The 13,908-nt window shown below is 40.2% G+C and overlaps 2 protein-coding genes across 5 annotated transcripts in view; both read left to right on the top strand.

The window, feature by feature from the left end:
* tgfbr2l (transforming growth factor beta receptor-like) overlaps positions 1-3,799 on the top strand; it is a 28,469-nt gene extending 24,670 nt beyond the window's left edge. Inside the window, exons 7-9 of one of the 3 annotated variants that reach the window (XR_007039103.1) lie at positions 1,163-1,290; positions 2,072-2,386; positions 2,460-3,799. Coding sequence is in view for 1 of the 3 variants with exons in the window: in XM_047371208.1 (XP_047227164.1) it covers positions 1,163-1,290; positions 2,072-2,191 (248 nt within the window). In the remaining 2 variants the exon portion in view is untranslated. Of the gene's footprint in view, positions 1-1,162; positions 1,291-2,071 lie in introns of all 3 variants that reach the window. The other 2 variants (XR_007039102.1, XM_047371208.1) reach the window with 2 other exon arrangements.
* Positions 3,800-6,437: 2,638 nt separating this feature from the next.
* The window catches only part of lmln (leishmanolysin-like (metallopeptidase M8 family)), a 20,599-nt gene continuing 13,128 nt past the window's right edge, over positions 6,438-13,908 (top strand). Inside the window, exons 1-6 of one of the 2 annotated variants that reach the window (XM_047370801.1) lie at positions 6,705-6,733; positions 7,325-7,428; positions 9,156-9,269; positions 10,815-10,845; positions 11,849-11,931; positions 12,132-12,249. In XM_047370801.1, coding sequence (XP_047226757.1) covers positions 9,247-9,269; positions 10,815-10,845; positions 11,849-11,931; positions 12,132-12,249 — 255 coding nt within the window. In that variant the 5' untranslated portion in view covers positions 6,705-6,733; positions 7,325-7,428; positions 9,156-9,246. Of the gene's footprint in view, positions 6,734-7,324; positions 7,429-9,155; positions 9,270-10,814; positions 10,846-11,848; positions 11,932-12,131; positions 12,250-13,908 lie in introns of both variants that reach the window. The other variant, XM_047370799.1, reaches the window with a different exon arrangement.

The raw sequence follows: 13,908 nt of genomic DNA, 5'->3' as shown, positions 1-13,908 counted from the left end.
TTGGAACCAAAGATCTCAAACTTGGACTCATCAGACCAAAGCACAGATTTCCACTGGTCTAATGTCCATTCCTTGTCTTCTTTAGCCCAAACAAGTCTCTTCTTCTTGTTGCCTGTCCTCAGCAGTGGTTTCCTAGCAGCTATTTTACCATGAAGGCCTGATTCACACAGTCTCCACTTAACAGTTGTTCTAGAGATGTGTCTGCTGCTAGAACTCTGTGTGGCATTGACCTGTTCTCTAATCTGAGCTGCTGTTAACCTGCGATTTCTGAGGCTGGTGACTCGGATGAACTTATTGTCCGCAGCAGAAGTGACTCTTGGTCTTCCTTTCCTGGGGCGGTCCTCATGTGAGCCAGTTTCTTTGTAGCGCTTGATGGTTTTTGCGACTGCACTTGGGGACACTTTCAAGGTTTTCCCAATTGTTCAGATTGGCTGACCTTCATTTCATAAAGTAATGATGGCCACTCGTTTTTCTTTACTTAGCTGTTTTTTTCTTGCCATAATACAAATTCTAACAGTTTATTCAGTAGGACTATCAGCTGTGTACTGTATCCACCTCCTGCACAACACAACTGATGGTCCCAACCCAATTTATAAGGCTTGAAATCCCACTTATTAAACCTGACAGGGCACACCTGTGAAGTGAAAACCATTTCAGGTGACTACCTCTTGAAGCTCATCAACAGAATGCCAAGAGTGTAATCAAAGCAAAACGTGGCTACTTTGAAGAACCTAGAATATAAGACATATTTTCAGTTGTTTCACACTTTTTCGTTCAGTATATAATTCCAGATGTGTTAATTCATAGTTCTGATGCCTTCAGTGTGAAGCTACAATATTCATTCATAGTCATAAAAATAAAGACAACTCTTTGAATGAGAAGGTGTGTCCAAACTTTTGGTCTGTACTCTATATATATACATATATATATGTATGTATGTATGTATGTATGTATGTATGTATGTATGTATGTATGTGTGTGTGTGTGTGTGTGTGTGTGTGTTTATGTGCATTTATTATATTCTTAAGCTAAACATGTACTACGACATGTATCAAGGTGAAAATGTATTCATTAAGTCGGACACAATAAAGTAGTTTAATTTATAGGTTACAACCTTCCCATTGTTAAAGAGACTTCCTAATCAACATTTGTTCTGCTACAGAGGTGAAGAGCTATGAGCCAGCGTTTGGCTTCAAAGTCTGCGAGCAGCCCTCCGTAGACAGCATGAGGGACCTGGTTCTGAGGGACAGAGGGCGGCCGGACATCCCACCAACGTGGACACAGCACCAGGTCCAATCCAACCTGAAACACACTGCAGCATTTTGGACAAACACACAATCACTGCCAGAATCTAGCACACCCTGCAGTTATTATAAAGACACAATTTCTGTATTTCATCACATTTGCCTTTCTTTTAATTCAGCAAGATTTTAATTATATTGTAAAATATTGTTCGTATATGAAAACTTCAAAGCCACTTAATGTATTGTAACTATAAATGTTTTTTTATAGTTACAATACATTAGATATTTTATTTAATTATTGCCTACTTCAGTCTTTCCCAAAATCGAGTGCAAAAGAGACAGAAAATCTGGACAAATCGAACATGACTTCAGAGTGAGTCTTGGGATCTATGACTTTAAATAAACATATTTCCTCACCACTACAAAAAAAATGTCCCCCAAGACATCAACACCCACAAAAATATAAAGATATTGCAACTGGGTAAAGCAAAATATAACATATATTATATTGTTATATAATAATATAACACATTTCAAAAAGGGAGTCTATGATTACTTTAAGAGAACAAATAAAGCAACACTATTTTACCAAGGTTGAAATCTCAAATGATCTTAATAAAACTTACAAAAAAAAAAGAAGCAAAATCAAACAATAAACAACAAAAAGCCATGTTCTGTTGTTATAGTCAGGAGAAAATCCTGTCATATTATTGTATCTATTACTTATTCACTGGAATCAATTATGTGTTAGTTTACCCTGAACCCTTAATGTTGCCCTCAGTCTGTTTAGTGCCTCTGATGTTTAACTTTGCTTTTGTGTCCTTCAGGGAATGAATGTCTTCTGTTCTACCATCACAGAGTGCTGGGATCATGACCCAGAGGCCAGATTAACAGTTCACTGTGTGGGGGAGCGCCTTAACGCCCTGCAGCGGGGTGAGGAGTGGTAATATGGTGAGGATGTTAGGGAGGGAGATGAGGAGAGAGTTTGGCAGGTGAAAGAAGAGAAGGAAAGGTGAAACTCAGAGTCCAAAAATAAATCACAATATAATTTCCAGCTAAGTCAGGCTGCCATAGATTTGAACGGATATGGTGGAAAAATTCCACAGCATGAGGATTACAAGATGCTGCATACATCTCCACCAGTAAGTATTCACTCCCCTTCACTTTTTCCCTACTTTATGTCACAGATTTATTCTAAAATAAATATTTTTTTAGGACAATATTTCACAGTTGGAGGTGCATATTGGAGCAAAAACCAATGATGCAAAGTTTTTTTCAAACACATCTTAGAAATGGTCATGCCAGAAGAAAAAACGTTCTCTACTCTAATTAACCATAAGAGAACATTTTGGTCTGAACTCAAAGTTTACTTGGAGATAAACAGGCACTGCTCATCACCTGGCTACCACTGTTCCTAATATCAAGCATGGTGGTGATTGCTTCATGCTGTGGGGATGGTTTTCTGCAGCATGAGGTGGGTGACTAGGCTGCATAGAAGGTAAGACAGAAGGTAAGACTGCAAAAAAACCCTGCTCCAGAGGACTGTAGAACTCACACTAATGCAACAATTTGTCTTCTAGCACCAAAATGACCCAAAGCACACAATCAAAAGAACTAAGGAGTGGCTTCAGGAGCAGTCAGTGCATGTCCTTGAGTGGCCTGGCCAATGCCTGGACTTCTCTGGAAAGACTTAAAAGTGGCTAACTGACGCTGCCCATCCTACCTGATGGAGCTTGAGAGGATCTGCAGAGAAGAATGGGAGTAAATACCCAGGTGTACCAAGCTTATAGAGACATTCCCAAGTAGACTTGAGGCTGTCATTGCTTCCAACGTTGCTTCCACAAACTATAAAGCCATTGGTGGGAATACTTATGTACCCATTATTTTTAAATGCAAACATTTTAAGAAATTTACTAAAATGTCTGAAAGCATGTTTTCACAATACTTACTTCTTTGTTTCATTTTTTAAAGGAAAAAAAAAATCTGATTGGTTTTAGAATGAGTCTTTAACATGTGGAAAAAGTGAATGGGTGTGAAGACTTTCAATTCTATGACTTTTCCATCAGCTCTCTGATTGTGAATTTAAATATAAAAAAAACTATGGCAGCCTGTTATTCCAAACAAACCTCACATTTGTAATAAGCTTAAGCTTCTGGTTTCAATAAAGTGAATCCTGTGTCTCATAAATAAATTGTACCCAACTAAAAGTAGGTAGATCAGGATTTAACTTGGCTGCCTCCCCTCCTGTGGTTGCCTTTAGACCGTTGTCCTGCAGAGGGAGCTGCTTTTCACAAGCTCACCAACTCACCAGCATTACTACAGTTTAGAATGATTTAAGCATAAATACCTGAAGTCGGGTTCTTCCTGTCTTTTGAATCAGAGGCCTGAACCCAACCACTGTTGTTATTATGTGAACCCCACCCACCTAAACTGGACTTTGGGTTTCATCCCAGCTTTTGGCCAAAGTCAAAGTGGTTCCTATTTCTTCTTTGAATACTAAGTTACATGCTTGCTTTGTAAAGATTTCTTAATCTAAGTAAATGCAGCAACTCTTACTCAGTGGAAAAATTGTGGTAATAAGGAGTCACTGTGTCTTTTATTTGTGGCCACAAAATGCACCATAGATCTGCTGGCAGATGTATACACAGATACTTAGTTGTGTGGAAACTATTCATCTGGTTGGAGCTGGTCTCCTTTTCTTTCTGCCATTATTAACAATGGTTGATTTTAATGGCTATAACTTAAATGTGTCAACAAACAGGGGGACCAACTCCTTCCTGACCTGTGGAAGTCATTTTCTAAACTGATTATTGGAGATATTTTCCAAATCAATTATTATATACAGGGGTTGGACAATGAAACTGAAACACTTGGTTTTAGACCACAATAATTTATTAGTATGGTGTAGGGCCTCCTTTTGCGGCCAATACAGCGTCAATTCGTCTTGGGAATGACATATACAAGTCCTGCACAGTGGTCAGAGGGATTTTAAGCCATTCTTCTTGCAGGATAGTGACCAGGTCACTACGTGATACTGGTGGAGGAAAACGTTTCCTGACTCGCTCCTCCAAAACACCCCACACTAAAATGACAGATGTTTCAGTTTCATTGTCCAACATTGTTTGTTGTTTATAACATTTACAGGGTAAAAAGAAAGTTATCGAAGGTCTAATTAAAAAAATAAACTGATCTATTAACTAAAAATACTCATTGTATAAAAAAAAAAGCTGTTTGGGGTAAACTTTTCTTTGGTTTGTGTTTTTTTTTTTGTTTTTTTTTTTTTGCTGTTGTTAGATTGTTCTCTAGGTCTAAGAGTGTTCATCGTGCATTATATTGTAGAAATAGAATCCAGCACCTAGACATGAAGACTAATTCTACAAACATTTGTGAAAGAATGGGTCACTCTCAGGAGCTCAGTGAATTCTAGCATGGTACCATGATGCTACCTGTTAAATGAGTCCAGTTGTGAACATTCCTCACTACTAAATATTCCACAGGCAATAGTGATATTTTACCAAAGTGAAAGCCAATGAGAATGACAGCAACTGAGCCAGTAAATGGTATCCCACAGAAAATGTCAGAGCAAGGTCAGCAGACAATAAGGTGAGTAGAGGTCTCCAACTTTCTGCAGACCAGCTACCTTCACGTAGCCTTCAGATCAGCCCAAAAACATTAGATAGAGAGCTTCAGGGAATAGATCTCCATGGCTGAGCAGTTGAATCTAAGCCTTATTTCACCAAGTACAATGCAGTACAAAAGTGTTGAATGCTCTGATGTAAAGCATGCTGCCACTGGTGGCGTGGGGCTGTTTTTCAGGAGTTGGACTCAGCTCTTTAGTTCCAGTAAAAGGAACCCTTACAACTTCAGCTTCCAACATGACTGCACCAGTGTGCAAAGCAAGGTCCAGAAACACATGGATTAGCGCGTTTAAATGGTAAATGGCCTGCACTTGTATAGCGCTCAAGTCCCCAGAGACCCCAAAGTGCTTTACACTACAATCATCCACCCATTCATACCCACATTCATACAATGACGATGGTAGGTTACAATGTAGCCCTGAGTTTAGTGTGAATGAACCCAACTGGCCTCCCAGGGCTTCTAGGCCAACATCAGCTACTGACCTCACGAATGTGATTCTGGAGGAAAGGTAAAAAAAAACATACAAAAAAACTCACTGCTAAACCTTTTTGAAATTCTTTTACTTGAGTACAAAACACACAGTGAAAGTGTGTTTCATACTCTTCTCACTCTGACTGAGCTTCAACCATTTTGCAAAGAATGGGAAAAAAATTCAGTCCTTAGATGGCAAAGCTGTTAGACACATACCCCAAAACACTTGCAGTTGTAACTGTATGAAAAAACTTGTGACGGGCACAAAATTTAAAAATGTAAGTCTTCTCAGACTATACAACAGGACCTACTAGAAACCTGAAGATGAAGAGGGATTCCATTTTTAAGCAACACTGTATATCCGAGCATAAAAAAAGAACGCAAAAGAATCATCAAAAGAACGAGATGAAAATTCACGTTTTTGAGTGGCCTAGCCAGAGTTTGGAAATGAATTTAACAGAAAACCTGTAGAATCACTTTACTTGCTTGCTAAAATTGTAAAGTAATGTGAGTTACTTTTACTGTCTTTTTATTTTTTCAAAGCTGAAGTATGCCGACAGATCTACAGCTATTGTAGTGGAACTGATGGCTCTGTCAAACTGCATGGATTAGTGACACTGTCCATAAATGTCTGTAAGCTCACATTGGTCAATGAGGAATAAACAGACATCACAATATTTTTATATTGTTTGAAGTTTTAACTCAGAATACCGTTAATAAATGGGTGAATAAAGATTCATTCTTTAATAATGCATTTGTTTGTTTTTTAATTCTTGCAGGTAAGTCTGAATAATATTATCTTCATGCATGCAAGTGTTTTTCTAATTATGCGCATCCTTCAGGACCCGCTAACGAATGTCATGTTTTTCAGCGCTAACTGATCGTAACTAGAGACGATCTTTGTAGGACTGTCGCGCTCCCTTGTGCTGTTAACATTATTTTAATGGAGTGGTACATCCTGTTTCGTACACGATCTTCGGAGCGTCGGTCCTCCTCTCAGCTGACTCGGGAGCAACAAACCAGAACCCTCAGCTTCTGTCAAAGCCTTCAAACCGGTCGGCGTTACAGACTGTTCTCAAAAAATAATTGCCTAAACATCGATCGTTATTGCAGGATGGTATCGTGTTTAGATTCACCTCGCAAGTGATGAATGAAACGAGCGCCGTGGGGACCGGACGGAGACCGGCGGAGGTTGTGATTGCTTCGGGCTGTTCAGCCCTGCTTATCGTGCTCGTCAGAGGATGGAGCGCTGGTCAAGAGGGGCTGGCAAGCCGTCCGTGTCCCGGTTTCTCCTCGGCCCTGCTCTCATCCTCTCGCTCCTAGCGGTGCAAGCGAGCTGTCACGGTACCTGCAGACACAGAGTCCCCTCCCGCAGCGAGGTGAGCCCGGCTGTCTCAGCGCTGTTCACTGAACAGATTGCAGCACTGAGGCTGCTAGCCTGTTAGCTGCGTAGGCTAATTAAATGGTTTTATTGCACTGTTAATTCTGTTAGAGGATGTTGCAAATCAAATTATATAAACGGATATTTAGTTTGAGAACCCAACCCCACATTCATACAATTGGAAAGTTTTGTTTCTCTTTATTGCAATTCGTAATTCGCTAGTTTGCTGCAAAGCTAAGACGCTAATCTGTTCACCGTGTTTAATTTACAGCATTTTTAATGTTTATTTACCCAGTTAGAGCAATTATTCCAAAATGTACAATCTACTTATTAGTTCTAAGAATTCGTCTAAGCCTGGCTTCTCCTAGCAACAGCGAAAATAATACGTCCGGGTTGACCTTTTCAGAATAAAGGCTTAATAAAAATCTTATATATATACTTTAATTCCAAACATATATGAAACAAAGGAAAAGAAAGAACACTGGTGCAGTGGACCCACTGTTTTCCCTTGATCCCCACCTCCCCAACACACTATTAAAGAATATTTTAATAACATTAAAATTCCTGTTCACTTTGTTTCTGCTTTGAGGTTGTCCACCAAGTGTACTTGAAGCCTGAGCGCATAACCAAGAGAAGTTCTCCTGACGATCTGCAGCTAAAGATAAAGATCATCTATGACAGCAGCGTTGATCAGTATGTGCAGCTTTGGCTCATCAGATTTAGTGTCATGAACTGTATCAGTGTACAATGCCTTGCAAAACTATTCATACCACTTAAACGTTTTCCACATGTTTTTGTGGCAACCATTATATCCTAACCCAAACCGTTTACAGGTCCTTCTCAAAATATTAGCATATTGTGATAAAGTTCATTATTTTCCATAATGTAATGATGAAAATTTAACATTCATATATTTTAGATTCATTGCACACTAACTGAAATATTTCAGGTCTTTTATTGTCTTAATACGGATGATTTTGGCATACAGCTCATGAAAACCCAAAATTCCTATCTCACAAAATTAGCATATTTCATCCGACCAATAAAAGAAAAGTGTTTTTAATACAAAAAACATCAACCTTCAAATAATCATGTACAGTTATGCACTCAATACTTGGTCGGGAATCCTTTTGCAGAAATGACTGCTTCAATGCGGCGTGGCATGGAGGCAATCAGCCTGTGGCACTGCTGAGGTCTTATGGAGGCCCAGGATGCTTCGATAACGGCCTTTAGCTCATCCAGAGTGTTGGGTCTTGAGTCTCTCAACGTTCTCTTCACAATATCCCACAGATTCTCTATGGGGTTCAGGTCAGGAGAGTTGGCAGGCCAATTGAGCACAGTGATACCATGGTCAGTAAACCATTTACCAGTGGTTTTGGCACTGTGAGCAAGTGCCAGGTCGTGCTGAAAAATTAAATCTTCATCTCCATAAAGCTTTTCAGCAGATGGAAGCATGAAGTGCTCCAAAATCTCCTGATAGCTAGCTGCATTGACCCTGCCCTTGATAAAACACAGTGGACCAACACCAGCAGCTGACACGGCACCCCAGACCATCACTGACTGTGGGTACTTGACACTGGACTTCTGGCATTTTGGCATTTCCTTCTCCCCAGTCTTCCTCCAGACTCTGGCACCTTGATTTCCGAATGACATGCAGAATTTGCTTTCATCCAAAAAAAGTACTTTGGACCACTGAGCAACAGTCCAGTGCTGCTTCTCTGTAGCCCAGGTCTGGGGAATGCGGCACCTGTAGCCCATTTCCTGCACACGCCTGTGCACCGTGGCTCAGGATGTTTCTACTCCAGACTCAGTCCACTGCTTCCGCAGGTCCCCCAAGGTCTGGAATCGGCCCTTCTCCACAATCTTCCTCAGGGTCCGGTCACCTCTTCTCGTTGTGCAGCGTTTTCTGACACACTTTTTCCTTCCCACAGACTTCCCACTGAGGTGCCTTGATACAGCACTCTGGGAACAGCCTATTCGTTCAGAAATGTCTTTCTGTGTCTTACCCTCTTGCTTGAGGGTGTCAATAGTGGCCTTCTGGACAGCAGTCAGGTCAGCAGTCTTACCCATGATTGGGGTTTTGAGTGATGAACCAGGCTGGGAGTTTTAAAGGCCTCAGGAATCTTTTGCAGGTGTTTAGAGTTAACTTGTTGATTCAGATGATTAGGTTCATAGCTCGTTTAGAGACCCTTTTAATGATATGCTAATTTTGTGAGATAGGAATTTTGGGTTTTCATGAGCTGTATGCCAAAATCATCCGTATTAAGACAATAAAAGACCTGAAATATTTCAGTTAGTGTGCAATGAATCTAAAATATATGAATGTTAAATTTTCATCATTACATTATGGAAAATAATGAACTTTATCACAATATGCTAATATTTTGAGAAGGACCAGTACAGTTTCACTTCATTCACAGGTCTGATCAGACTGTAGCTGATATGGCATCTGCCCTGCTTCACAACCACTCAGCAGCTAAGGAAGAGGCGAGCCAGTGACATCACGCTGCGATGCGCTTTCACAATAAAAGCACGTGAGGGAAAGATTTCAAAATCAAGTATATTTCTCCTCCGCGGTATAATGTTTGGGGGGGACAAAGGGGCCTGTCTCCAATATTGGGGGGACAATATTGGAGACAATATCCTGGATAGGATTGTTTTATTTTAACAGCGTTATCAGTTGGAATCCACAGTAAATTAAGAGATCATCCGTCACAAGTCAGGATTTCATTGATCAATGGGTATTAGGATGCTGTATGGGTGAGTCATTGTTTTTCACTCAATGTAGCTTAGTTTATGATCTCTTTATATGTGGGATGTCAACTAACCCTTCTGCATACCAATGTGTGTAAACTAACCAAGGTGTAAGCAACAGAGAGTCATCAGCTGACTTACTGCCATGCTGGTTTATAGGTTAAAATCATTAGTGTCTCTGTGCTGCCACCGAGCATTTTAAAGTCTAACATTATTTCTTCTCCCTTCTCCTTTCTGGTATCATGTTTAAGCAACATATTTAAGCTTATAAAAATCGTATAACCAAAGTGGGTTAATTTGGATATAATTTTCGTAACTGCCGCTCTAACAGGTTTTAGGATTGCTGTATATTTAGCCATGTCCTTCTTCTCATCAACTCTTTCCTCCCTGTCCCTGCTGAAGAAAAGCATGCCCTCTTCGTAATACTGCCGCCAACAGTTGTCACTCTAGGGAGGCTCTGTCCATCCCCACTGGACTCATTTTACTATTTAGGGGTCTTCTGAGGGTAATTGCTTGCACTTGATTTTCCTAAGGGTGTGGGTTTGTGACCTGTGACCCCAGAGCCACATGTGTGTATTTGGGCCCTTCACAGTGGAGCTTAATACATTTTGGCCAAAAATGATACATTAAGGGTCGATGTTTTATGTAGACAGAAAATAAGGAACACAAACTTTATCAATTCTGTTTTCCACAATAAAATGACACAAATCACCAATGGTGGCTGAAGATGACATGCGTTAACTATTTATTGATTAATGTGTAATTTTTATTTCCCTGACTTAGGGGGATCAGAGTGAAGGAGCTGAATACAGATAAACGGCTCTGTTCAGATTTTTATTCGGAAATAAAACTTTGAAATCTATGGATAATTTCCCTTTGGACTTTATATTACGCTTTGCTTTAATTCAGTCACATAAAATCCCATTAAAGTACACTGAAGTGGGGCAGCGGGTGGTGTAGCTGTAGAGTGGATGCCTCCATATACAGAGGCTATGAATCCTTGACACAGTCATTGGGGTTTAATTTCTAATCTTCGGAGCCTTTCTGCATGTCTTCCCTCCTGCTCTCTCTGCCCATCTTCCACTGACTAAATAAAGGCCACTTTTACCATAAAATCTAAAAAAATAAAAAAATACATTGACGTTTATGACTGCAAGATGATACATTTGGAAGAGATCAAGATATAATAATAGTTTTGCAAGGCACCAAATAAGTGCACACCATTCATTAGCTCACCAGCAGAAGACGGCACCCTTGTCGCCAGAACAACTTCCATAATCCGGCTTTCTCTCTGTGGTTAACGTGCTCACTCTTCATCTTCACAGACTTCCTGCTGACAAACGGAGACTGGTGAAGGTGAGGCGACACCTTACTATGCTTATATGTATGTGTGTGTGTGTGTGTGTTTGTACAGTCCAAATGCTGAGTGGGATATTTCTAGGCTTGGCTTTGGGTTTGTTGGTCATGACCCTAAACTGTTGGGGTCATGACCAACAAAATGGCTGTGAAGATAAAAAAGGCTCTTTGTATACAAAGATGGCAGCCATCAGGGCTGAGTGTCATGGCTGCTCCTTCTGTTGACTGCTAAAACACAGCAGCGTAATCTTTCTAACAAACAGCACCATTGTTGCATTTTATGACAGCATGATACTGTGATCAGGGGTCTGATGAGGTCTTGCCGCTGCTTGTGGATGGAAAATTATTGTCCAGCAGTGGATTTTAAACAAATGTAACCATTCAGTACGCTGCTGTGGTTTCATAAGAATATAATCCTACTGTCTCAGACAGGGATGAACTAGGGCAATAATCCAGGCCAGGAATTTGATACCATCCTAGGTCACCACTAGCCAAGTGAATGACGTCTGCACACGTCATCAACTGAATATCTACAAAATAAATGTTTCTGCTGTGTTGCAATATTATGTAGTCGGATCACATAAGCTGAAATTATGTTCATCCTACATTATGCCATGTATAAACCCTTTTAACTCACAAAGATGACAATCAATCTTAGTATCATACAACAAATGATTTGGAATTATTCTTTGACTTGCCTGATTTAGATGGTACTGAAAAATAAATCCAAAGGTTAGGGCAGGAAAAATAATCAAATGGCTTCTCTTGACCTTTGCTGTCCTTGTCTCTCTCTATTTCTTTATCTCTCTCTCTCTGTACTTCTGGCTGCTCTGCAAAAGGAAATGAACATTTTAAATAATCTATCCTTGTAAAGTTAGTTGTGTACAGATCGTCACGAGTGAAGCACAATGCATTCTAAAAGCATAGCCTGGAGGTCATGGACTTCATGAGATCACTGATGGCTGTGGTCAGACTCAAGCTTTTACTGTATGTCCCTCATCAGGACAAGCTGTTTCCTCAGGCCATCGACTACCTTCAGAGCGCTTTCAGTGTGAGGCGCAGGGTTGGACCTGTGCTGCTCAGCAGGTACGGTCCCACTCCCATTACCAGGTCTATAATCTGATTAACATTAAGGGTATTTTGTAAACATTTTCTTCATTGATGGAAAAAAAAAACAACAATGTCTTCTTTTATGGTTTTAGAGGTGAAATCTGGAACAACATCGGAAATCAGAGAAACCTGTGCAATTTGTTTCACATCTGTGTTTGTTGCTAACTTCCTATCAGACAATGTGGAACCAACCAGTACATGAGGAAGAGAGGTGACCCTCATCGATACTGCCAGGATTCTTGCGCAGACGTCACCCGGTGTGGTCCTGTCGTCGTGCCACAGCACCACCTGCAGGTCAGAAACAACTGCATATACACGTGGACAAAATTGTTGGTAATGAAAGAAAAACCCGCAATGGTCACAGAAATAACTCGAATCTGACAAAGGTAATAATGAATAAAAATTCTATGAAAATGAACAAATGAAAGTCAGACATTGCTTTTCAAACATGCTTCAACAGAATTATTAAAAAAAATAAACTCACGAAACAGACCTGGACAAAAATGATGGTACCCTTAACTTAATATTTTGTTGCAGAACCTTTTGAGGCAATCACTGCAACAAACGATTCCTATAACGGTCAATGAGACTTCTGCACCTCTCAGCAGGTATTTTGGCCCACTCCTCATGAGCAAACGGCTCCAGTTGTCTCAGGTTTGAAGGGTGCCTTTTCCAGGCAGCATGTTTCAGCTCCTTCCAAAGAAGCTCAATTGGATTTAGGTCAGGGCTCATAGAAGGCCACTTCAGAATAGTCCAATGTTTTCCTCTTAGCCATTCTTGGGTGTTTTTAGCTGTGTGTTTTGGGTCATTATTCTGATGCAAGACCCATAACCTGCGACTGAAACCAAGCTTTCTGACACTGGGCAGCACATTTCTCTCTAGAATCCCTTGATAGTCTTGAGATTTCATTTTTTTCTGCACAGATTCAAGACACCCTGTACCAGATGCAGCAAAGCTGCCCCAGAACATAACAGAGCCTCCTCCATGTTTCACAGTCGGGACAGTGTTCTTTTCTTCATATGTTGATGTTCCTTGAGCTTGAAGTTCACCTTTAACCTCTTTAGAAGTTTTTCTGGGTTCTTTTGTTACCGTTTGTATTATCTGTCTCTTTGTTTTGTCATCAATTTTCCTCCTGCGGCCACGTCCAGGGAGGTTGGCTACAGTCCAATGGATCTTAAATTTCTGAATAATATGACCATTGTGTTTTTTTTTTTTCATTAACCAAAGGGGTACCAACAATTTGGTCCATGTGTGTATGAGGGGAGTGGTGGCATAGAGAGCAGGGTATTTGTGTCCTGGAGAGGGTACAAGTACCCAGGTTCGAATCCCATAGCCTGCCATTCTGGGTCCCTGAGGAGGACCCTTAGCCCCCGAATGCACCCGGACGCCGCAAAAAGGCAGCCCACTGCTCCCTAAGAGACGGGTTAAATGCAGAGGATAATTTCCATTGTGAGATCAGTTAGGTCTAAATCATTATTATTAGTAGTATAATGTTTCTAATAAAAAAAACTGTTTTAAATAGTACTGGGTCCTTTGTGGTCTTTATTTAGAGCTAAATACTGATTTCAACCAATTTGCAAATGTCGAACAAGTTCAATGTTTAATTTTAATTATGGTAATTATTTTGGTTATTAGAAAATGTTGATCAAACCAGGTAAAAAGTGCTGGGGGACCAGAGACTTGCGTGTCATAATGTGAAAACATCTATGTAGTCTCCAAACTCCATTAATTTTCTACATCTGATTTAGTTGGTACTTGTCAATACCTGTTTAGTGTTGACACAACCAGAAAGGGTCATTATTTCACACCAGTACCTTAGTTGGTTTTGCCAGTTAGAGGTGGCCGGTATGAAGTCAACATTTAATCTGTTGTATTTATTGTGGTAACAATAAAAGTGACAATAAAAAAAGTATTTTTCTTTCAGTCTTTTTTTAGACAACAGTGAGGCTGTGA

The sequence above is a fragment of the Girardinichthys multiradiatus genome, chromosome 7 (assembly GCF_021462225.1).
Source record: "Girardinichthys multiradiatus isolate DD_20200921_A chromosome 7, DD_fGirMul_XY1, whole genome shotgun sequence".
Lineage (NCBI taxonomy): Eukaryota > Metazoa > Chordata > Actinopteri > Cyprinodontiformes > Goodeidae > Girardinichthys > Girardinichthys multiradiatus.
Note: the sequence above shows the minus strand (reverse complement) of the source record. Positions and strands in the feature narration are given on the sequence as shown.